At 46.7% G+C, this 14,784-nt stretch overlaps 1 protein-coding gene across 1 annotated transcript in view; it reads left to right on the top strand.

Annotated features, from left to right (window-relative positions):
* The window catches only part of LOC127913710 (netrin receptor UNC5A-like), a 435,702-nt gene that overhangs the window by 275,062 nt on the left and 145,856 nt on the right, over positions 1-14,784 (top strand). The window contains exon 11 of the mRNA XM_052486952.1: positions 6,358-6,526. Within this exon, the coding sequence (XP_052342912.1) occupies positions 6,358-6,526 (169 nt within the window). The remainder of the gene's footprint in view (positions 1-6,357; positions 6,527-14,784) is intronic.

A 14,784-nucleotide genomic window follows, 5' to 3' on the forward strand; every position in this document is an offset into this window, starting at 1 on the left:
GACATACCACGGCTGTCAGCCAATCAGTATTCAGGGCTTTGAAACACCCAGTTTATAATGTCTGATATACCACGGCTGTCAGCCAATCAGTATTCAGGGCTTTGAAACACCCAGTTTATAATGTCTGATATACCACGGCTGTCAGTCAATCAGTATTCAGGGCTTTGAAACACCCAGTTTATAATGTCTGATATACCACGGCTGTCAGCCAATCAGTATTCAGGGCTTTGAAACACCCAGTTTATAATGTCTGATATACCACGGCTGTCAGCCAATCAGAATTCAGGGCTTTGAAACACCCAGTTTATCATGGTAAATGAATAGCAGGGCTGTCAGCCAGTCAGCATTCAGGGCTTTGAAACACCCAGTTTATCACGGTAAATTAATAACAGGGCTGTCAGCCAGTCAGCATTCAGGGCTTTGAAAGACCCAGTTTATCACGCTAAATGAATAACAGGGCTGTCAGCCAGTCAGCATTCAGGGCTTTGAAACACCCAGGGTGGCAGTGTAGCCTAGTGGTTAGAGCGTTGGACTAGTAACCGGAAGGTTGCGAGTTCAAACCCCTAGCTGACAAGGTACAAATCTGTCGCTCTGCCCCTGAACAGGCAGTTAACCCACTGTTCCCAGGCCGTCATTGAAATAAAGGTAAAAAAAAAAAAAATAAAAATAAAAATAATAACAGGGCTGTCAGCCAGTCAGCATTCAGGGCTTTGAAACACCCAGTTTATCACGCTAAATGAATAACAGGGCTGTCAGCCAGTCAGCATTCAGGGCTTTGAAACACCCAGTTTATCACGCTAAATTAATAACAGGGCTGTCAGCGGGGGCAGTAGACAGCCCTGTCCCCATGAGGTTAATAACAGGGCTGTCAGCGGGGGCAGTAGACAGCCCTATCCCCATGAGGTTAATAACAGGGCTGCCAGCGGGGGCAGTAGACAGCCCTATCCCCATGAGGTTAATAACAGGGCTGCCAGCGGGGGCAGTAGACAGCCCTGTCCCCATGAGGTTAATAACAGGGCTGCCAGCGGGGGCAGTAGACAGCCCTATCCCCATGAGGTTAATAACAGGGCTGCCAGCGGGGGCAGTAGACAGCCCTATCCCCATGAGGTTAATAACAGGGCTGCCAGCGGGGGCAGTAGACAGCCCTATCCCCATGAGGTTAATAACAGGGCTGCCAGCGGGGGCAGTAGACAGCCCTGTCCCCATGAGGTTAATAACAGGGCTGCCAGCAGGGGCAGTAGACAGCCCTATCCCCATGAGGTTAATAACAGGGCTGCCAGCGGGGGCAGTAGACAGCCCTATCCCCATGAGGTTAATAACAGGGCGGCCAGCGGGGGCAGTAGACAGCCCTATCCCCATGAGGTTAATAACAGGGCTGCCAGCGGGGGCAGTAGACAGCCCTATCCCCATGAGGTTAATAACAGGGCTGCCAGCGGGGGCAGTAGACAGCCCTATCCCCATGAGGTTAATAACAGGGCTGTCAGCGGGGGCAGTAGACAGCCCTATCCCCATGAGGTTAATAACAGGGTTGTCAACGGGGGCAGTAGACAGCCCTATCCCCATGAGGTTAATAATGAGGTAAATTATTGGTTCAGAATAACAAACAAAACACACACACATACACACACATACACACACATACACACTCATACACACACATACACACACACACACACACACACACACACACATACACACACATACACACTCATACACACTCATACACACACATACACACACACACACACACACACACATACACACTCATGTGTGTATGTGTTATTAACCTCATGGGGACAGGGCTGTCTACTGCCCCGCTGGCAGCCCTGTTATTAACTTCATGGGGATAGGGCTGTCTACTGCCCCCGCTGGCAGCCCTGTTATTAACCTCATGGGGATAGGGTTGTCTACTGCCCCCGCTGGCAGCCCTGTTATTAACCTCATGGGGACAGGGCTGTCTACTGCCCCCGCTGACAGCCCTGTTATTAACCTCATGGGGACAGGGCTGTCTACTGCCCCCGCTGGCAGCCCTGTTATTAACTTCATGGGGATAGGGCTGTCTACTGCCCCCGCTGGCAGCCCTGTTATTAACCTCATGGGGATAGGGCTGTCTACTGCCCCCGCTGGCAGCCCTGTTATTAACCTCATGGGGATAGGGCTGTCTACTGCCCCCGCTGGCAGCCCTGTTATTAACCTCATGGGGATAGGGCTGTCTACTGCCCCCGCTGGCAGCCCTGTTATTAACCTCATGGGGATAGGGCTGTCTACTGCCCCCGCTGGCAGCGGGGGCAGTAGACCATAGAGTACGACTGTAGTTTATTACCATAGAGTAAGACTGTAGTTTATTACCATAGAGTAAGACTGTAGTTTATTACCATAGAGTAAGACTGTAGTTTATTACCATAGAGTAAGACTGTAGTTTATTACCATAGAGTAAGACTGTAGTTTATTACCATAGAGTAAGACTGTAGTTTATTACCATAGAGTAAGACTGTAGTTTATTACCATAGAGTAAGACTGTAGTTCATTACCATAGAGTACGACTGTAGTTTATTACCATAGAGTAAGACCGTAGTTTATTACCATAGAGTAAGACTGTAGTTTATTACCATAGAGTAAGACTGTAGTTCATTACCATAGAGTAAGACTGTAGTTTATTACCATAGAGTAAGACTGTAGTTCATTACCATAGAGTACGACTGTAGTTTATTACCATAGAGTATGTCTGCAGTGTATTACCATAGAGTAAGACTGTAGTTTATTACCATAGAGTAAGACTGCAGTTTATTACCATAGAGTAAGACTGTATTTTATTACCATAGAGTAAGACTGTAGTTTATTACCATAGAGTAAGACTGTAGTTTATTACCATAGAGTAAGACTGTATTTTATTACCATAGAGTAAGACTGTAGTTTATTACCATAGAGTAAGACTGCAGTTTATTACCATAGAGTAAGACTGTAGTTTATTACCATAGAGTATGTCTGCAGTGTATTACCATAGAGTAAGACTGTAGTTTATTACCATAGAGTAAGACTGCAGTTTATTACCATAGAGTAAGACTGTAGTGTATTACCATAGAGTAAGACTGTAGTTTATTACCATAGAGTATGTCTGCAGTGTATTACCATAGAGTAAGACTGTAGTGTATTACCATAGAGTAAGACTGCAGTTTATTACCATAGAGTAAGACTGTAGTTTATTACCATAGAGTAAGACTGTAGTTTATTACCATAGAGTAAGACTGTAGTTTATTACCATAGAGTTAGACTGTAGTTTATTACCATAGAGTAAGACTGTAGTTTATTACCATAGAGTAAGACTGTAGTTTATTACCATAGAGTAAGACTGCAGTTTATTACCATAGAGTAAGACTGTAGTTTATTACCATAGAGTAAGACTGCAGTTTATTACCATAGAGTACGACTGTAGTTTATTACCATAGAGTAAGACTGTAGTTTATTACCATAGAGTAAGACTGCAGTTTATTACCATAGAGTAAGACTGTAGTTTATTACCATAGAGTAAGACTGTAGTTTATTACCATAGAGTAAGACTGTAGTTTATTACCATAGAGTAAGACCTTAGTTTATTACCATAGAGTAAGACTGTAGTTTATTACCATAGAGTAAGACTGTAGTTTATTACCATAGAGTATGTCTGCAGTGTATTACCATAGAGTAAGACTGTAGTTTATTACCATAGAGTAAGACTGTAGTGTATTACCATAGAGTAAGACTGCAGTTTATTACCATAGAGTATGTCTGCAGTGTATTACCATAGAGTAAGACTAGTGTATTACCATAGAGTAAGACTGTAGTTTATTACCATAGAGTAAGACTGTAGTTTATTACCATAGAGTAAGACTGCAGTTTATTACCATAGAGTAAGACTGTAGTTTATTACCATAGAGTAAGACTGTAGTTTATTACCATAGAGTAAGACTGTAGTTTATTACCTTAGAGTAAGACTGCAGTTTATTACCATAGAGTAAGACTGCAGTTTATTACCATAGAGTAAGACTGTAGTTTATTACCATAGAGTAAGACTGTAGTTTATTACCATAGAGTAAGACTGCAGTTTATTACCATAGAGTAAGACTGCAGTTTATTACCATAGAGTAAGACTGTAGTTTATTACCATAGAGTAAGACTGCAGTTTATTACCATAGAGTAAGACTGCAGTTTATTACCATAGAGTAAGACTGTCATTTATTACCATAGAGTAAGACTGTCGTTTATTACCATAGAGTAAGACTGTAGTTTATTACCATAGAGTAAGACTGTAGTTTATTACCATAGAGTAAGACTGTAGTTTATTACCATAGAGTAAGACTGTAGTTTATTACCATAGAGTAAGACTGTAGTTTATTACCATAGAAACACCCAGTAAGACTGTAGTTTATTACCATAGAGTAAGACTGCAGTTTATTACCATAGAGTTAGACTGTAGTTTATTACCATAGAGTAAGACTGTAGTTTATTACCATAGAGTAAGACTGTAGTTTATTACCATAGAGTAAGACTGTAGTTTATTACCATAGAGTAAGACTGTAGTTTATTACCATAGAGTAAGACTGTAGTTTATTACCATAGAGTAAGACTGTAGTTTATTACCATAGAGTAAGACTGTAGTTTATTACCATAGAGTAAGACTGTAGTTTATTACCATAGAGTAAGACTGTAGTTTATTACCATAGAGTAAGACTGTAGTTTATTAACATAGAGTAAGACTGCAGTTTATTACCATAGAGTAAGACTGCAGTTTATTACCATAGAGTAAGACTGTAGTTTATTACCATAGAGTATGTCTGCAGTGTATTACCATAGAGTAAGACTGTAGTTTATTACCATAGAGTAAGACTGTAGTTTATTAGCATGGAGTTTAGAGTTTGTAAGCAGCTTATTCTTCACACTGCATGGCCTTGTTAACAAGGATCATTGCAGCTCACAGCACCAGTACCAGTTAGCCAGCACCACTGATGTAAACAGTTCTACCTCTAGCCAGCTACTGCAGATGATCTATATGTATTATGGTAAAGTAGCATCAGATCATTAGTGACTGTAAACAACTCATGAATAAAGCCCTGCTGTCTTTCCTCCTCCACCTTGCTCCCTTAACTCTCTTTCCCACCCCCAATATCTTTCCCCCAACCCTTATACACCCCTCTCCCCTCTAGCCCCTACCCTACCTTCATCTAACCCTTCCCCCTACCCTCTACCCCCTCTCCTCCCCTCTCCCCTCTGCCCCTACCCTCTACCCCCACTCCTCCCGTCTCCCCTCTGCCCCTACCCTCTACCTCCCTCTCCTCCTGTCTCTGCCCCCTCTCCTCCCCTCTCCCCTCTACCCTTACCCTCTACCCCCTCTCCTCCCATCTCCCCTCTGCCCCTACCCTCTACCCCCTCGCCTCTGGTCTCCCCTCTACCCCTACCCTCTACCTCCCTCTCCTCCCGTCTCCCCTCTGCCCCTACCCTCTACCTCCCTCTCCTCCTGTCTCTATCCCCTCTCCTCCCGTCTCCCCTCTACCCCCTCTCCTCCCCTCTCCCCTCTACCCCCTCTCCTCCCGTCTCCCCTCTGCCCCTACCCTCTACCTCCCTCTCCTCCTGTCTCTACCCCCTCTCCTCCCTACCCCCTCTCCTCCCGTCTCCCCTCTGCCCCTACCCTCTACCTCCCTCTCCTCCTGTCTCTACCCCCTGTCCTCCCGTCTCCCCTCTGCCCCTACCCTCTACCTCCCTCTCCTCCTGTCTCTACCCCCTCTCCTCCCGTCTCCCTCTGCCCCTACCCTCTACCCCCTCTCCTCCCGTCTCCCCTCTGCCCCTACCCTCTACCCCCTCTCCTCCCGTCTCCCCTCTGCCCCTACCCTCTACCCCCTCTCCTCCCGTCTCCCCTCTGCCCCTACCCTCTACCCCCTCTCCTCCCGTCTCCCCTCTGCCCCTACCCTCTACCCCTCTCCTCCCGTCTCCCCTCTGCCCCTACCCTCTACCCCCTCTCCTCCCGTCTCCCTCTGCCCCTACCCTCTACCCCCTCTCCTCCCTGTCTCCCTCTGCCCCTACCCTCTACCCCTCTCCTCCTGTCTCCCTCTGCCCCTACCCTCTACCCCTACCCTCTACCCCCTCTCCTCCCGTCTCCCCTCTGCCACTACCCTCTACCCCCTCTCCTCCCGTCTCCCTCTACCCCCTCTCCTCCCCTCTCCCCTCTACCCCTACCCTCTACCCCCTCTCCTCCCGTCTCCCCTCTACCCCCTCTCCTCCCGTCTCCCCTCTGCCACTACCCTCTACCTCCCTCTCCTCCTGTCTCTACCCCCTCCTCCCCTCTGCCTACTCCCCATAACCCCTCCTCTCTCTCCACCCATGCAGGTTACCCCTGGTGGGCTGCCAGACCCTGCTGAGTCCCATAGTGAGCTGTGGTCCTCCGGGGGTGGTTCTGACGCGGCCCACAATTCTCAGCATGGACCATTGTTCTGACGCCTGTCCTGAGAACTGGGCCATCAGGCTGAAGAAACAGAACTACGAGGGCGTCTGGGAGGTGAGAACACAGACACAGACACAGACACACACACACACACACACACACACACACACACACACACACACACACACACACACACACACACACACACACACACACACACACACACACACACACACACACACACACACACACACACACACACACGTGAGAGGAACAACATTACAGTAACATTATTAGATTACTTTATTTATTTATTTTATTTTGTGTAGCCCTTTTTTTGTTGCTGTGTTTTGTTCCAGCCCAACTCACTTAATTGAGCACAAACACAGAAGCTTTAGGATGGGAGTTACTGTACATACGCCTGGTGTTGAGGAAATAGAACAATCGCAGGGAGCCGCGTAGGACGGCGCACCAAATAGAGGATGGATTTGGCCGGGCTGAGCCAGGGGGTGTTAATACTTGGATGGGAGAACACCTGGGAATACCCAAGTGCTGTAAGCTTCAAAAAATAATAATAATAATTATATAAAAAAAATAATAATAAATCAACCCGTTATTCAAATGAAGTGCGCACTTCTTCAAGAGGAATTCAATTCTCTCCTCAAATGTCTCCTCTGACATTTAAATTGCATATAACCTCGAGGTACTTCTTAAAGTTCTTAAACCCTGTGTTTCTGACCCCCCTGACACCAATTACAAAGACCCCTCTATACAGTACTGTCCTCTGGGCTACAGAGCCGTTCCCCTTTCTACTCTACCTGTAGACTACATTAGAAAGCAGCACAGAGATCCAACCTCCCCTCACCTTCATATAAATTCTTCAATGTCTGTGTGTCAGCTCAGGAATACTGTATGTCAGAGTAGTGAGAGAGAGAGAGAGAGAAGGAGCGCGAGAGCTAGAGAAAGAGAGGTAGAGCGAGAGTGAGAGAGAGGGGTGGAGGGAGAGAGGGGACGAATGAGAGGTCTGTGAGAGGGAGAGAGAGGGAGGGAGGGGAGGAGGTGGGGAGAGAGAGAGGAGGAGAGAGAAAGAGAAAGAGAGGTAGAGCGAGAGGGAGAGGGGGAGAGAGAGAAAGATAAAGAGAGGTAGAGAGAGAGGGGGAGAGAAAGAGAGAGGACGAATGAGAGGTCTGTGGGAGGGAGGGAGGGAGGGAGGGAGTGAGGGAGGGAGGGAGGGAGGGGAGGGAGGGAGGGAGGGAGGGAGGGAGGGAGGGAGGGAGGGAGGGAGGGAGGGAGGGAGGGAGGGAGGGAGGGAGGGAGGGAGGAGAGAGAATGATAAAGAGAGGTAGAGAGAGAGGGGGAGAGAAAGAGAGAGGACGAATGAGAGGTCTGTGGGAGGGAGGGAGGGAGGGAGGGAGGGAGGGAGGGAGGGAGGGAGGGAGGGAGGGAGGGAGGGAGGGAGGGAGGGAGGGAGGAGGGAATGTGTCATTTTGGAAATCAAGTATACTTTAAATGCCCGGATGTCGTAGTCATTTTGGCTTTGCCGACAGCTGATTGTTAGATATGGGTGATGTGCTGCTGAATCAACCGATAGAAACATCAAGCCACTTTCTCCATATGTGCCGTTTCTAAAATCTAGTATTGGTTTCAAATGCCAGGATGTTGTACTCATCTCACCACTTAATCTAGTAGATGCATTTGGAAGAGGTGGGCTTAGGCCCCTTCAAGTAGCCATACCGTACAACTCAACAAGGCTACTTCGTTTGGAACAATACCGAATTGTGAAGCTTCTGCTGTGATGATTAAATTTAGGCTAAGTAGGTTTTTTTTTTGTTGCTCTTAAAATGATCAGAATTATTTAATCTATGAAATAAGTATTTTATTTTTTTTTTTGTGGGAGGAATTTCTTGTTTCTCGTTCTCGTGGCCTTCGTCAGAGCTTTGAAACTAAATACAAAAAAAAAAAACATATTTTGATTTGTGAATGTGTCGGCACCGAGGCGTTAGCTGATGCTAATCAGCCCGTTAGAACGTATGGCTTGGTTTAGTTCTGTAGTCTACCTATTCAATTATTTAATTTATAGATCAAGCCTTAGTACTCATTCTGATCTCGTTCTCAATGATCAGTGGGTTTAGTTTTTTATGTTACTGTCTAGCGGTTCTGAATATGTGATGCAGCCGACTGTCCATGTTGTTTTGCAATATAATTTTGACTTGAACCTTTGAACAGTTTAAAGTGTGGCTACTTGGCAACAAATGAAATGAAACCAAATCATCTGTTTCTGCCTTCAGTGCTTTTTCATAAGGATAGATGGGTTATGTGGGCCGTGGTATACGTCTAATGTGATAGTCTGACTATAACCAGCCTGAGTAGGACTATAACCGGCCTGAGGAGGTCTATAACCAGCCTGAGTAGGTCTATAACCAGCCTGAAGAGGTCTATAACCAGCCTGAGTAGGACTATAACCGGCCTGAGGAGGTCCGTAACCAGCCTGAGTAGGACTATAACCAGCCTGAGGAGGTCTATAACCAGCCTGAGTAGGACTATAACCAGCCTGAGTAGGACTATAACCAGCCTGAGTAGGTCTATAACCAGCCTGAGGAGGATAGATGGGTTATGTGGGCCGTGGTATACGTCTAATGTGATAGTCTGACTATAACCAGCCTGAGGAGGTCTATAACCGGCCTGAGGAGGTCTATAACCAGCCTGAGTAGGACTATAACCAGCCTGAGTAGGTCTATAACCAGCCTGAGGAGGTCTATAACCAGCCTGAGTAGGTCTATAACCAGCCTGAGTAGGTCTATAACCAGCCTGAGTAGGCCTATAACCAGCCTGAGTAGGACTATAACCAGCCCGAGTAGGACTATAACCAGCCTGAGTAGGTCTATAACCAGCCTGAGTAGGTCTATAACCAGCCTGAGTAGGTCTATAACCAGCCTGAGGAGGTCTATAACCGGCCTGAGGAGGTCTATAACCAGCCTGAGTAGGACTATAACCAGCCTGAGTAGGACTATAACCAGCCTGAGTAGGACTATAACCAGCCTGAGGAGGTCTATAACCGGCCTGAGGAGGTCTATAACCAGCCTGAGGAGGTCTATAACCAGCCTGAGTAGGTCTATAACCAGCCTGAGGAGGACTATAACCAGCCTGAGGAGGTCTATAACCAGCCTGAGTAGGACTATAACCGGCCTGAGGAGGTCTATAACCAGCCTGAGGAGGTCTATAACCAGCCTGAGGAGGTCTATAACCAGCCTGAGTAGGTCTATAACCAGCCTGAGGAGGTCTATAACCAGCCTGAGGAGGTCTATAACCAGCCTGAGTAGGTCTATAACCAGCCTGAGTAGGTCTATAACCAGCCTGAGTAGGTCTATAACCAGCCTGAGTAGGTCTATAACCAGCCTGAGTAGGTCTATAACCAGCCTGAGTAGGTCTATAACCAGCCTGAGGAGGTCTATAACCAGCCTGAGTAGGTCTATAACCAGCCTGAGGAGGTCTATAACCAGCCTGAGGAGGTCTATAACCAGCCTGAGTAGGTCTATAACCAGCCTGAGTAGGTCTATAACCAGCCTGAGGAGGTCTATAACCAGCCTGAGTAGGTCTATAACCAGCCTGAGTAGGTCTATAACCGGCCTGAGGAGGTCTATAACCGGCCTGAGGAGGTCTATAACCAGCCTGAGTAGGTCTATAACCAGCCTGAGGAGGTCTATAACCAGCCTGAGTAGGACTATAACCAGCCTGAGTAGGACTATAACCAGCCTGAGTAGGACTATAACCAGCCTGAGTAGGTCTATAACCAGCCTGAGTAGGTCTATAACCAGCCTGAGTAGGTCTATAACCAGCCTGAGGAGGTCTATAACCAGCCTGAGTAGGCCTATAACCAACCTGAGTAGGACTATAACCAGCCTGAGTAGGACTATAACCAGCCTGAGTAGGTCTATAACCAGCCTGAGTAGGTCTATAACCAGCCTGAGTAGGTCTATAACCGGCCTGAGGAGGTCTATAACCGGCCTGAGGAGGTCTATAACCAGCCTGAGTAGGACTATAACAAGCCTGAGTAGGACTATAACCAGCCTGGGGAGTAGGACTATAACCAGCCTGAGGAGGTCTATAACCGGCCTGAGGAGGTCTATAACCAGCCTGAGGAGGTCTATAACCAGCCTGAGTAGGTCTATAACCAGCCTGAGGAGGTCTATAACCAGCCTGAGGAGGACTATAACCAGCCTGAGGAGGTCTATAACCAGCCTGAGTAGGACTATAACCGGCCTGAGGAGGTCTATAACCAGCCTGAGGAGGTCTATAACCAGCCTGAGGAGGTCTATAACCAGCCTGAGGAGGTCTATAACCAGCCTGAGGAGGTCTATAACCAGCCTGAGGAGGTCTATAACCAGCCTGAGTAGGTCTATAACCAGCCTGAGTAGGTCTATAACCAGCCTGAGTAGGTCTATAACCAGCCTGAGTAGGTCTATAACCAGCCTGAGTAGGTCTATAACCAGCCTGAGTAGGTCTATAACCAGCCTGAGGAGGTCTATAACCAGCCTGAGTAGGTCTATAAGCAGCCTGAGGAGGTCTATAACCAGCCTGAGGAGGTCTATAACCAGCCTGAGTAGGTCTATAACCAGCCTGAGGAGGTCTATAACCGGCCTGAGGAGGTCTATAACCAGCCTGAGTAGGTCTATAACCGGCCTGAGGAGGTCTATAACCGGCCTGAGGAGGTCTATAACCAGCCTGAGTATGTCTATAACCAGCCTGAGGAGGTCTATAACCAGCCTGAATAGGACTATAACCAGCCTGAGTAGGACTATAACCAGCCTGAGGAGGTCTATAACCAGCCTGAGTAGGTCTATAACCAGCCTGAGTAGGTCTATAACCAGCCTGAGGAGGTCTATAACCAGCCTGAGTAGGTCTATAACCAGCCTGAGTAGGTCTATAACCAGCCTGAGTAGGTCTATAACCAGCCTGAGGAGGTCTATAACCAGCCTGAGTAGTTCTATAACCAGCCTGGAGTAGGACTATAACCAGCCTGAGTCGGTCTATAACCAGCCTGAGTAGGTCTATAACCAGCCTGAGGAGGTCTATAACCAGCCTGAGTAGGTCTATAACCAGCCTGAGGAGGTCTATAACCGGCCTGAGGAGGTCTATAACCAGCCTGAGTAGGACTATAACCAGCCTGAGTAGGACTATAACCAGCCTGAGTAGGACTATAACCAGCCTGAGGAAGTCTATAACCGGCCTGAGGAGGTCTATAACCAGCCTGAGTAGGTCTATAACCAGCCTGAGTAGGTCTATAACCAGCCTGAGGAGGTCTATAACCAGCCTGAGGAGGTCTATAACCAGCCTGAGGAGGTCTATAACCAGCCTGAGTAGGTCTATAACCAGCCTGAGGAGGTCTATAACCAGCCTGAGTAGGTCTATAACCAGCCTGAGTAGGTCTATAACCAGCCTGAGTAGGTCTATAACCAGCCTGAGTAGGTCTATAACCAGCCTGAGGAGGTCTATAACCAGCCTGAGTAGGTCTATAACCAGCCTGAGGAGGTCTATAACCAGCCTATGTCGATAACCAGCCTGAGTAGGTCTATAACTCCATTTGCACATCGTTACAACACTGTATATACAGTTGTGGCCAAAAGTTTTGAAAATGACACAAATATTAATTTTCAAAAAGTGTTCTGCCTCAGTTTGTATGATGGCCATTTGCATATACTGCAGATTGTTATGAAGAGTGATCATATGAATTAAAACTAATTGCAAAGTCCCTCTTTGCCATGCAAATGAACTAAATCCCCCCCAAAATATTTCCACTGCATTTCAGCCCTGCCACAAAAGGACCAGCTGACAACATGTCAGTGAATCTCTCGTTAACACAGGTTTGAGTGTTGACGAGGACAAGGCTGGAGATCACTCTGTCATGCTGATTGAGTTCGAAAAACAGACTGGAAGCTTCAAAAGGAGGGTGGTGCTTGGAATCATTGTTCTTCCTCTGTCAACCATGGTTACTTGCAAGGAAACATGTGCCGTCATCATTGCTTTGCACAAAAAGGGCTTCACAGGCAAGGATATTGCTGCCAGTAAGATTGCACCTAAATCAACCATTTATCGGATCATCAAGAACTTCAAGGAGAGCGGTTCAATTGTTGTGAAGAAGGCTTCAGGGCGCCCAAGAATGTCCAGCAAGTGCCAGGACCATCTCCTAAAGTTGATTCAGCTGCGGTATCGGGGCACCACCAGTACAGAGCTTGCTCAGGAATGGCAGCAGGCAGGTATGAGTGCATCTGACAAACTCCAAGCATTGATTACGCAAGAATGGGCTGCCATCGGTCAGGATGTGTCCCAGAAGTTAATTGACAGCATGCCAGGACGGATTGCAGAGGTCTTGAATAAAAAGAAGTGTCAACACTGCAAATATTGACTCTTTGCATCAACTGCATGTAATTGTCAATAAAAGCCTTTGACACTTATGAAATGCTTGTAATTATACTTCAGTATTCCATAGTAACATCTGACAAAAATATCTAAAGACACTGAGGCAGCAGACTTTGTGGAAATTAATATTTGTGTCATTCTCAAAACTTTTGGCCACGACTGTAGACACAATATGACATTTGTAATGTCATTCTTTTGGAACTTCTGTGAATGTAATGTTTACTGTTCATTTTTATTGTTTATTTCACTTTTGTGTATTGTCTACTTCACCTGCTTTGGCATTTTCTACATATTTTAACACCTGTTTTCCATGCCAATAAAGCCCCTTGAATTGAATTGAATGGAGAGAGAAATACCTATTAAAACTTGGCTAAAACGAATTGAGTGTGTCATTGAACCAATTGTACTTTATGGCAGAGAGGTGTGCAAAACAAGATTTCATCAAATAGGACAAACACCCCATTGAAACCCTGCATGCAGAGTTCTGTAGGATTCTCCTACATGTCCAGGGGAAAACTACAAACAATGCATGCAGGGCAGAATAAGGCTAAAATCCACTAATTATAAATACTCAAAAAGAGCAATTACGTTTTGGAAACATTTAAAATACAGTGACCCCTCTCATATCATTACCAAGACCTGCAATGCCAAGAGCTGAGCAAAGAAAAGAGTCCCCTCATCCAGCTGGTCCTGAGTTCACAAACCTGTTCTACTAACACACTGAAGCCTCAGTCCTCTCATCCAGCTGGTCCTGAGTTCACTAACCTGTTCTACTAACACACTGAAGCCTCAGTCCCCTCATCCAGCTGGTCCTGAGTTCACAAACCTGTTCTACTAACACACTGAAGCCTCAGTCCCCTCATCCAGCTGGTCCTGAGTTCACTAACCTGTTCTACTAACACACTGAAGCCTCAGTCCCCTCATCCAGCTGGTCCTGGGGCTGAGTTCACTAACCTGTTCTACTAACACACTGAAGCCTCAGTCCCCTCATCCAGCTGGTCCTGGGGCTGAGTTCACTAACCTGTTCGACTAACACACTGAAGCCTCAGGACCAGAACGCTTTGTACATTGTTACGTCATGTCAATAAAGCACATTTGTCACAATCGTTACATAAATAATCGGACCAAGGCTCAAAGTGAGTCGAGTTCCACATTTGATTGATCGTGAGCTTAAAAAAAAAAAAAAAAAACACACTAAGTGTCAACGATATTCAGCTGCCTTCAACTGGGAACCATACACACACACAAACATAGAAAAATACGATCTAGAAACCCCTAGTCATGGAGAACCCGAGGGCTCTCTATGGTCAGGGCGTGACAAAACTGACTTGAACGAAAAAGACAGAGACAGAGGCTCCTCTCCTCTCCTTTTCTCTCCTCTCCTCTCCTCTCCTTTTCTCTCCTCTCCTCTCCTCTCCTCTCTTCTCCTTTTCTCTCCCGCATCTCGTCTTATCTTCCCTTCCTCCTCTCGTCTCTTCTATTTTATTATCATCAGTCTTTGTCATTCTGCCTGGAGTGTAAATTGAGGTTGAGAGTTGTCCTCTCTCTCTCTCTCTCTCTCTCTCTCTCTCTCTCTCTCTCTCTCTCTCTCTCTCTCTCTCTCTCTCTCTCTCTCTCTCTCTCTCTGTCTCTCTCTGTCTCTCTCCCTCTCTCTCTCTCTATCTCTCTCTCTCCCTCTCTCTCTCTCTCCCTCTCTGTCTGTCTCTCTGCTTTACTGTTTGTAGGGGTTATTGGCCTGGGGTTGACAGGGGCAGGGGATGGAGGTGGCTTTTTCTTTCCGGGTGGCTGCAGCGACGGTTCGGAATATCAGGAGGGGAGGTAGAGAGGGTGTTGGGGCGTAGGTCTTCTTTCATGTTCAATATTGGGCATAAATGATTTACCCCTCCGTGTAGGTGGGCGGTGGAATGTCAGAGCGATAGATTGGCCTGTCGAAGTCTGAGGTTAGAGCTGCACGT

This window comes from Oncorhynchus keta, chromosome 30, assembly GCF_023373465.1.
Source record: "Oncorhynchus keta strain PuntledgeMale-10-30-2019 chromosome 30, Oket_V2, whole genome shotgun sequence".
In the NCBI taxonomy this organism is placed as follows: Eukaryota; Metazoa; Chordata; class Actinopteri; order Salmoniformes; family Salmonidae; genus Oncorhynchus; species Oncorhynchus keta.